At 51.2% G+C, this 8943-nt stretch overlaps 2 protein-coding genes across 5 annotated transcripts in view; one reads left to right on the top strand and one right to left on the bottom strand.

Moving 5' to 3' along the window:
* Positions 1–794, top strand: part of STAR (steroidogenic acute regulatory protein) — a 3954-nt gene extending 3160 nt beyond the window's left edge. The window contains exon 7 of the mRNA XM_015648722.3: positions 54–794. Within this exon, the coding sequence (XP_015504208.1) occupies positions 54–161 (108 nt within the window). The 3' untranslated portion in view covers positions 162–794. The remainder of the gene's footprint in view (positions 1–53) is intronic.
* Positions 773–8931, bottom strand: ASH2L (ASH2 like, histone lysine methyltransferase complex subunit). Of its 4 annotated transcripts, none has more exons than XM_015648713.2 (17): positions 8908–8931; positions 8664–8733; positions 8260–8405; positions 7497–7585; positions 7101–7195; positions 6917–7012; positions 6599–6694; positions 6355–6430; positions 5834–5851; positions 4397–4490; positions 3350–3567; positions 3001–3168; positions 2726–2919; positions 2281–2373; positions 2064–2162; positions 1701–1760; positions 773–1318 (listed from the first exon to the last, which is right to left on the bottom strand). In XM_015648713.2, the coding sequence occupies exons 3-17, from the start codon at positions 8376–8378 to the stop codon at positions 1211–1213; spliced, it is 1623 nt and encodes a 540-aa protein (XP_015504199.1). In that variant the 5' UTR covers positions 8379–8405; positions 8664–8733; positions 8908–8931; the 3' UTR covers positions 773–1210. The 4 variants fall into 4 exon arrangements, with proteins under 4 accessions (XP_015504199.1, XP_015504200.1, XP_033375351.1 ...); XM_033519459.1 differs by lacking the exon at positions 773–1318 and adding an exon at positions 1329–1479 and having other exon boundaries at positions 8908–8924; XM_015648714.2 differs by lacking the exon at positions 5834–5851.
* Positions 8932–8943: the final 12 nt, after the last annotated feature.

Raw genomic sequence — 8943 nt, 5'->3', positions numbered from 1 at the left:
GCCAGGGGCTGGGGGGCAGGTTCTGCTCACAGGCTGTGTCTGCTCCTCCCCAGGGCTGGCTGCCCAAGACCATCATCAACCAGGTCCTGTCCCAGACACAGGTGGACTTCGCCAAACACCTCCGGCAGCGCCTGGCCCGGCCGGTGCCTGTGACCTGCTGACCACCCCCTGCAGGGCTTCCCTCAGGGCAAAGCATGGAACCCTGTCACTCCAATTCACCTTGAACAGCAGACTCCACTAATTAATGCACAGTTACAACCAATAAATATAAAGGTTTATTTATTGAAGCTCATTGTGTAAGTGCAGGACCACAAATTTAATTCCTGCAGTCGCTTAACTGAGCATGTGCTGGCCCAGTCAGCCAACTCCACCCTCCCTAATTACTTTCAATGAATAAATAAAGCTATAATTAGTGCTGTCTACATTTAAAGCTCTGGACTAACTAGTCATTAGGGAGACAGCTGGGAAGGTACATCCTCAGTGAGGCAGACACAGGCCTGACTGAACTCAAATTTTACTCTCCCAAAACTCAAACACAGCACTTATTTTTGTTTTCTCTTCCCCTCAAAGCAGCTCTAATTTATTTTTTCCTGTACCAACACATAAGAAGTGTCAAATTATTTATTCACCCCAAGCTCTGCAATGATGATCATTAGCAAGAGGCCCCATTAACACCTGGGCACAGGAGACCTGCAACTCGAGAGATCTCCACCTGTAGCTACTTTGAGTACAAATGTCACCTGTAACAATTTACAAGACAAAAACAAGAATAAAAAGAAGAGTTAAAGCCTTTATTTTTAAAGTGGTTTCCAGTCCGTGGGGAAAAAAATACAGTTTGGACAGAAGCCCAAATTTCAGTCTGACATGCAGCCGTGTCGTTCCAACAGAGCCGTCCTGGCTGGGAGCTGTTGGTCACCATCAGCCAAACACACCTGAGCACTGTACCCACACCTGGCAGGTGCAGCTACACCCTGACCTCTTACACCCCCTTCTCCAGCCAGTGACAGTCTAATGGTACTGGGGGCTCCCAGAAAGGCCCCACACGAGCACCAAAGAGCCCAGAACTGCCTGGCAGGAGCAGTGGGGAGCTGTGAACACACACACACAAACACCTGCCAGCCAGGGCAGCATCCACCTCGGCCTGTCGGCTCCTGGGCTGGTCTCTGAGAGAGATGGATGCTCCTCTGCAGTAAATCCACATGGTGGGTGTTTATGGCTCCCAGGGTGGGCTCCTCCTGCCATCCACCTCTGTCTCCACGTGGTACAGGACATCGGCCAGCGTGTGCTCCACCACGGCCCCCCAGCCCATGTCACTCATCTGCAGAGGGAAGCAGAGTTAGCTCCGCTCCTGGACAGTTCCAGGACATTCCAGGGCTGTTTCCTCCTCAAAACAGTAGGGGCAGGGGGGAAATTCCAAGTGTTTCCTTGAACAACAACTCAGTTCCCTTACTGACAAATAAGGCCAATGCAGGCAACAATCTGTCAAGAGGAACAAGATAACAGCACCTATTACTTCATTAAAATTTAATGATTTATGTGGATATCTGTCCTTACATGATTTTAAACACAATCCTTCTGGCTACACTATCCAGGTACTGAGACTGAAGGACAGTTAGAGGTGTGGTATGAATCATCCCAAAATATCTCTGATTTAAACAATGAGGCTCTCAGGTGAGGGGAGAAGCTTCAGTTTTACTTACAGGATGGTAAGTGATGTCCCTCGGTGGATACTTGAAATATGGCCCAAAGTTTATAGAAACCTGTGGAATGTACATTTTCATTAAATCTACAAATCCAGGAAAATTTCTCTAGTGCTCTGTCCTCACCCCTTCCTAATCCTGAACCTCCCCACACCCTGTGCAAGCCCACAGGAACAAACACTGCTGATGTTACTTCAGCAATTTGATAATCTCATTACACAGGTGAACAGCAAGATTGTTCCAGAGTCACTAAAGTGATTCCCATCTTTCCTTTTCACTTGGCACACTCCTGGAGTGCCCACACTTTGTGCATTACTGAAACTGGTGGATTTAGGAATTCCCTTTCAGAGACCCCTCACTTACCGTGCAGCCTTTGTACAGAGAAATGGCAGGAAAATAAACCCCCTCAAAGATGTCCTTGAAGGCAACTCCTTGGCTGACACCATTCTTGAAGAATATGATCTGAAAAATGAAGGGTTTTCCCACTGATGGTTGTGAGGACACAGCAACCCTGACAGAATTAGTCCCTGCTCCCTCTCACTCAGGCCAGGCACGTGCTGAAGTGACAGCAACAACTCACCTGGCTTCCAGGGGCTTGCTTTAGGCTCTTCTCCGCTTTGTCCACAAAATCCTTCTCTTCAAAGTACAAGTAGCTTTTGAATTTGATCAAAGCCTGAAACAACATCAGCAGCAAACATCAAGAACAGGCCTGGAAAACTGTTACCTGTCAGCTGCCCTGCTCAGGGCCAGGCATGCCTGGTGTCAGAGTACCTGTGAGCAGTGATTCCCACAGCTCAGAGATTTGAGAGCCAGGAGGGGAAGGTGAAAGGAGATGTGGGCAATCCCATCCAGGAGAATTTTGCTTTCTTGAGATCAACACTTTGGGCCTCTCCCCACGAACCACAGAGGTACTGAGAGGCAGGATGGGAAGGATGCACGGAAAGGGGCACGAGCGAGGCCACAGCCACTCGTTTTCCTGATTTCCACCTGCCAATGCTTAATCCAACAGTGAATGTGCACCTCACCTTGTCTTTGTAGGTGTCAGGCAGGGATTTGGCTGTCTCAGTATCCTCTGGAAGGCTGATATAAAATCCCAGGACATCTCCCTGTCCATAGCCAGAGGAATAGTGTTTCCCTATGGACTGGTGAAACTTGGTTCCCTTTTTGCTGCGCCAGGAGTAACTGAACTTGTCGTACCCCAGAGGGGCTTGGAGGTTCCCTGTGGAAATAAACGTTTCATGGTGAACACAGCGAGTGTAGCAGGAGCAGCTACTGAGAAGTGTTTTGGAGAATGATTTACCCAAGGGCTGTGACCAGCCTAATCTGGCAGCTGTGTCTGGAGGCATCTCATCCATGGAGATCTCGAAGTACCAGGCTCCCTTCCGCACGCCGTGCGAGGCTCGCACCATGGAATAGCCCTTCTCACCAACAACAGTCAGTCTGTCATCAGAGATCTTCAGCTGGGGAGCTGCAGGGGAGCACACAAGCACTCACTGGTGATTTTTAACGTGGTGGTGTCAAAAGGCAAGTGAAAACACAGAGGTGGATTGAACCTCTGCACCTCTGAGAGCAGCTCTGCCTGGTAACGAGAGGTTACCGAGACTCCTCTGTGAGGAAACACGACCTGCACAGATTAACGGGCTCTGTACCTCGGTCATGCAGCGCCAGGAGGACTCGTTCGTACAGGCAGGCTCTGTACAGATCCCCAGGAATTGGTTTTCCTGCCCAGCAGTCCAGCTCCAGCTTCTCTGGGTCAGGTGCATGGGGGTCAGGCTCGGCCAGGATGTAGCGATACCCGTCCTTGTTGAAGGGGTGCTCCAGAGGGTACCCGTGAGGGGGCAGGCGCTGAGCTGAGAACAACGGGTCACTGAAACACAGAAACCCCACGCTGGCATCTCCAGCTGCTGTCACATGCCAGCCCAGGACACTCCCTGCAGAGCTGTCCCTGTGCTCAGGGGACACACACCCGTGTCTGTGTGAAACGAGCACAATCATCCACTGCAAATCGTTTATAGCTTGTGACTCATCAATCATCTGTGATGTCATCAGTGACATCACAGGGCTCTGGAGTGATCCCCAGACACCCCCCCAGGGCAGAGACAGCTGGGAGGCAGCTCAGGGCATCTGAGTGCTGCTGTCCCTGACTGGTACCCATCCCCTCACCCATCCCCACAGCCATCCCCGCACCCACCCCTGTCCCCATCCCCACAGCCATCCCCGCACCCACCCCTGTCCCCATCCCTGCACCCACCCCTGTCCTCATCCCTGTCCCCATCCCCAAGCCCACCCTGGCACCCATCCCTGTGCCTGTCCTTCTGCCCATCCCCATGCCCACCCCTGCACCCATCCCTGCACCCATCCCTGTGCCCGTCCTTCTGCCTATCCCCATCCCCACCCCCGTGCCACCACTGTCCCCATCCCTGCGCCCATCCCCGTGCCCACCCCCGTGCCCGTCCCCATCCCCGTGCCCATTCCTGCACCCATCCCTGCGCCCATCCCTGCGCCCATCCCAGTGCCCGTCCTTCTGCCCACCCCCGTGCCCACCCCTGTGCCCGTCCCCGTGCCCACCCCTGTCCCCTCACGGCCCCCTGTACCCCGTGCCCACCCCGGTCCCTGTCCCCGCGCCCACCCCTGTGCCCACCCCTGTGCCCGTCCCCGTGCCCACCCCTGTCCCCTCACGGCCCCTCTGCTCTCACCTCCGGGTTTTCTTGGCTGTCCCCGTGGTCCCTCCGTCCTGCTGCTTGCGCTTGGCCCCTCGGCCCTTGCCGCTGCCCCCGGCAGCCATTCCCCCTGGACACACAGACACGCAGCTCAGGAGCTGCCGCTCGCCCGCACGGAATCTCCAGGCAGAGAGGGGCAGAGCAGCCAAACCAAAATCAACTCGTGGGCTCAGGCGCCTTTGTCCACAGTTAATGTGAACCAGACTTCACTGCCAACGAGCACAGCAAAATCCACAGCTTTATGTGGCTTCTGGACAGCTTTTGAGGTGACTGAATTTGGAGCAGAAGCTAAAGGAGACTGAGCAGCAAAACAGGCTCAATCTGAGCTTTTCAGGTGAGAATTAAGAATCTTTTCTTAAATCAGAAGATTTACAGGCAGCAGCACAGGGATCCACTTCAGGGTCATTATTATTATTATTATTATTATTATTATTATTATTATTATTATTATTATTATTATTATTACTACTATTAATGGATACTCCAGTCACAGCCCAAATCTTTCTGCAGGAGCAGCAGAATCCCATCCTAGAGCACAGCCACCAACCCAGTGACCCTGTGCTGGAGGAACACTGACACCAACCAGCAATAAGCACTCAATTTTCAATTCCATCTACAAAATAAAACACACCTAAATTGAGGAACAATGAAAAGCAAGAGGTGTTTCTCTTCAGTACTATTGAAATCAGTTCTATTATTGAGCAGCAAATCAGTTTGAACTCAGCACTCAGTTATAAAACTGAAGGTTAGGAAAGGTTACATGTTAAATTTAATTCAACTAATATCAGCATGTTTTAATAAATTAAATCATACAGGCATTATATCATCCTGCTATTTCCAGAGATATCACTGCTGATTTATAAGGAAAACTATGGAAATTTCATGTACTGTAGATAAACACCTTCACAAACCACATTTGCATGGTAACTAAAAATCCAGTCAGCTCTTTCATCACCAGCATTCCCTTGCGGTGTAAGGGATCCAAACCATCCAGGGAATGCCATATTCTGCACAAACATGACCTGATCCAGCTGCATGCCCTGATTTCAGTGCAGACAAACATTCAGGATCTCCAGTTTGTCAACAATGACTTGCCCAAACCATTGCACTGTAAATTCCAGACCAATTGTTTAAGCATTAAAATGACAGCATCAGGTCTATTGATACAGAAAAAATAAACATAAGTGTAAAATAAATAAACAAAACCAGCCAAGTAGGGCAGAATATGGCAATTAAAAGCTTCTAACTACTAAGATAAAAGAATGGAATTGCTGGTTTGTATTGAAGTCCAATTGCAATCACATCAGGGCACGCTTTCATTTTTGATTGACTTTGGCTTCTAAGAGAATCGAGCAAGGAAAGCTTTGCAAACAGCAATACTTAAGTTTTAGAAGCTGAAAGGTAAATATTCACCTCCCAGAGAGGCTCCACCTGCAAGAACAGAAGTGGCACCACATGTTTGTCAGTCTCCCAGAAATGAAATAAAAAGCAACCAGTGCATGACATGGAAACAACACACCTGAGCCATCTATAACCTGCTTTAAAAAGACCCAAATACCTCCTGTCTGTACTACTGGGATGTGCTCAATAAAGATTATTGATATATAAACCCATTAATAGTTCATTTACTACAGCAAGGCTGCCCTGACTACCCTCAGCAAGATGGGAAATCTCAATAACTCAAGGACATAATTTAAAACCATTCTAAGAGCAAAGTGACAAGCTCAGCTTTCAGCGAGCATCTTGATTTACCTGGTCACACTAAAGAAACAGCTGAACCTTCCCAAGATATAAAATTATTCCTCCTGTGAAAAGGCACAGTGAGACTGTTCTGAGCATAAGCTCAGCTCACAGGACAGTTTAACTGCACAGATGCCCATGGGAAATGCAGCATAGTCTCAAATACCCAGACCCCTCCTGAGTAAAGAACTTGCCATTTAAGCTTCCACTCGTGGACACGGTGTTGTTCTGTTTCTGGTTGTCATAGGCTGGACCAATATTGGCAAGATCCTGCAGGAGATCAAATAATCTGCTGTACAGCCTTGGTCAAAGGGAACACTCCCAGTCTGAGCAGGGCACTCCAGCTACTGGGGCTGCCACCCACTGCTGGCACAACACAGGAGGGACCCCCCACTCCCCTCTCAGCTCCCCACCCTCCTCCTGTCTCCCATCACACACCTGGTCTAGAAGCCCAAATTTGGGGTAATCTTCCTCTGGGTCTTTACTGCCTGGGTCTGGATGCTCTTTCACCAGGAACACGTCTCTTTCTTTACACTAAAACAGAGGAGTTTGAGTTACACAGGGTAACATCATAACAAATTCATTAACAAGAGTTTAAATCCCAGCAGTTCCTACCAGTATGTATTAAGTAAATCAGCTGCCTAAGAAGCATCAGCATCTTCACCCTATAGCTCCAAGCCCAGCCCTCAGCACACACAGATGTCAGAAACCCAAAATTTGTGGGAATTCTTCCACGGATTTACCCTCAATTCTTACCATGGTTTTGACAATATTATTGGGCCAAGTCATTTTCCCAGGCCTCTGCCGTGTTGTCATACACTCCCAGTATTTATCAATAAATGGGATAATATCCTGCAAGAACAGAAAACACTGGTGTGAGCTCCTCCTCACTGACACCATCACTGACGTGAGCCCGCGGGCGGTTCCCAAACAGCCAAACCTTATCCTTGGAGAACATCGTTTTGGGGTGCTCATCTTGTGTCCTCGACTGCCACGTGAGGTTGGCCAGAGCACTAAGGCACATTTCCTTGAGATCTGGGAAACAAAACACCCCAGGGCTACAGTTACACTTGGTGGGAAGATCACTGTGTGTACACAGTGAACTGCAAAAACTCCCAAATTCTGTCCTGACTCAGCCCTCACTGAACCAGTTCCACCACCCTCATAAATCAGTAGTGAAACATTTCTTGAAGAAGCCACACATGGGTGTAAATACGGGATTTTGGGTCATTTTCCAAAAGTCTCAGCAGAGCCCTCCCACCGACTTCAGACAAAACCAACCCCCCCAGGCTGATCCTGCACAAAACATCTCCCAGGGTGCTCTTCCCAAACTCACTCGCTTGTTTCCTCAGGAAGTACGTGTTCCCGCTGTGGTGGCACACATTGCAGTGGAAGCTGTAGTTGGTCATGAAGGGCAGACAAGACCTAGGAGAAAGCAGCTTTGTTAGGGGTGGGTACAGTGTAGTTATTGTATCAGGTTAAAGAATCCCAAATTTCTGAGTTTTAAAAAGACCTCTGAGACCACTGAATCCAAGCTGTGCCTGATCCCCACCCTATCCCCAGCCCAGAGAGCTGAGTGCCACCTCCAGCGGTTCCTTGGACACCTCCCCTTGTCCTGTCCCTGTTCCCTGGGAGCAGAACCTGAACCCCCAGCTGTCCCCTCCTGGCAGGGAGTTGTGCAGAGCCACAAGGTTTCCCCTGAGCCTCCTTTTCTCCAGGCTGAACCCCGTTCCCAGCTCCCTCAGCACTTCCTGGTGCCCCAGACCCTTCTCCAGCTCTGTTCCCTTCCCTGAACGTGCTCCAGACCCTCAATGTCCTTCCTGGAGTGAAAGAAAATTAATTATTCTGTACTACACTGCATTAAGAAACTAATTATTCCAGGTTAAAATCCAATCATTTCTTCCTTCCCTAAAACCACAAATATCTTAGAGGCTCAGTGGTATTTCCTGGGGGTGCTTTTATCATGGACAAAGCTTTATTTACACAACACACCAGTTCCCAAGTGTTCAAGGACATGGACAGGTCCTTGGGAACTCAGACTCCAAACACTCCACTTCTGCTCCCAAAGCGGCGTGCTGCCCCGGCCAGCGGTCACGTACGTGGTGTCGATGCCGAAGGTGTCAGCCGTGAACCACTTGGTGCAGATCCCACACTGCAGCTCGATCTCGCCGAGCTGCCGCACGTTCTCCTCGTCCCCCGAGCCGCCCTGGACATCCATGGCCTCGGCGCCGTCCCCGGCAGCGTCCTGGAAGCGGAGCAGGGCCGGGAATCAAAGCCAGGCAACACGGGCTGCGGGCAGCAGCGTGCCACGATGGGAATAAATCCCTTCCCCTGATCCACGGCCGCGCTGCGAGCAGGCTGGAGCTGTTCTGTACACGCAGCTCGTGAGGACGAGCCACACGGGTGAAGATTTAATTTCCAGAAGTTTTTAAGGAGGCAGCGCTGGCGCTGGGGGACGCTCCCGCCGGGGCCGCACCAAGCCCCCCCTGCCCACGGCACCTACCAGCGGCTCCTTCCCGTGGGCAGACTCGCTCTCCAGGCCCGCGCTGACATCGACCACGGCGGCGTCGGCCCTGCCAGGGCACACGGGTCAGAGCGGAGCCCGCAGCGGGGCACAGCCGGGACCCGCTGTCGCTCGGGCCGAGGGACCCCCGTCCCCGTTCCCCTGACAACGGGGCAGGTCCCGCGGAGCCCTTACGGTACGGGGAGTGCGGGGATCCCAGGGGCCCGCCCAGGGAGGGACATACCCGGTCTCGGCGTCGGCGGCGGGCGGCTCTGGCGGG

The sequence above is a fragment of the Parus major genome, chromosome 22, assembly GCF_001522545.3.
Source record: "Parus major isolate Abel chromosome 22, Parus_major1.1, whole genome shotgun sequence".
Classification (NCBI taxonomy): domain Eukaryota; kingdom Metazoa; phylum Chordata; class Aves; order Passeriformes; family Paridae; genus Parus; species Parus major.
The sequence above is the reverse complement of the archived record's forward strand: the minus strand, read 5'-3'. Positions and strand labels throughout refer to the sequence as shown.

Excerpts from the sequence above, each read along its gene's own strand:
- ASH2L (XM_015648713.2), bottom strand. The coding sequence starts at position 8,378 with ATGGATGTCCAGGGCGGCTCGGGGGACGAGGAGAACGTGCGGCAGCTC. Across the intron at positions 2,374-2,725 it reads CTGACACCTACAAAGACAAG|GCTTTGATCAAATTCAAAAG; the intron begins GTGAGGTGCACA and ends ATGTTGTTTCAG. Across the intron at positions 1,761-2,063 it reads CTCTGTACAAAGGCTGCACG|GTTTCTATAAACTTTGGGCC; the intron begins GTAAGTGAGGGG and ends TACATTCCACAG.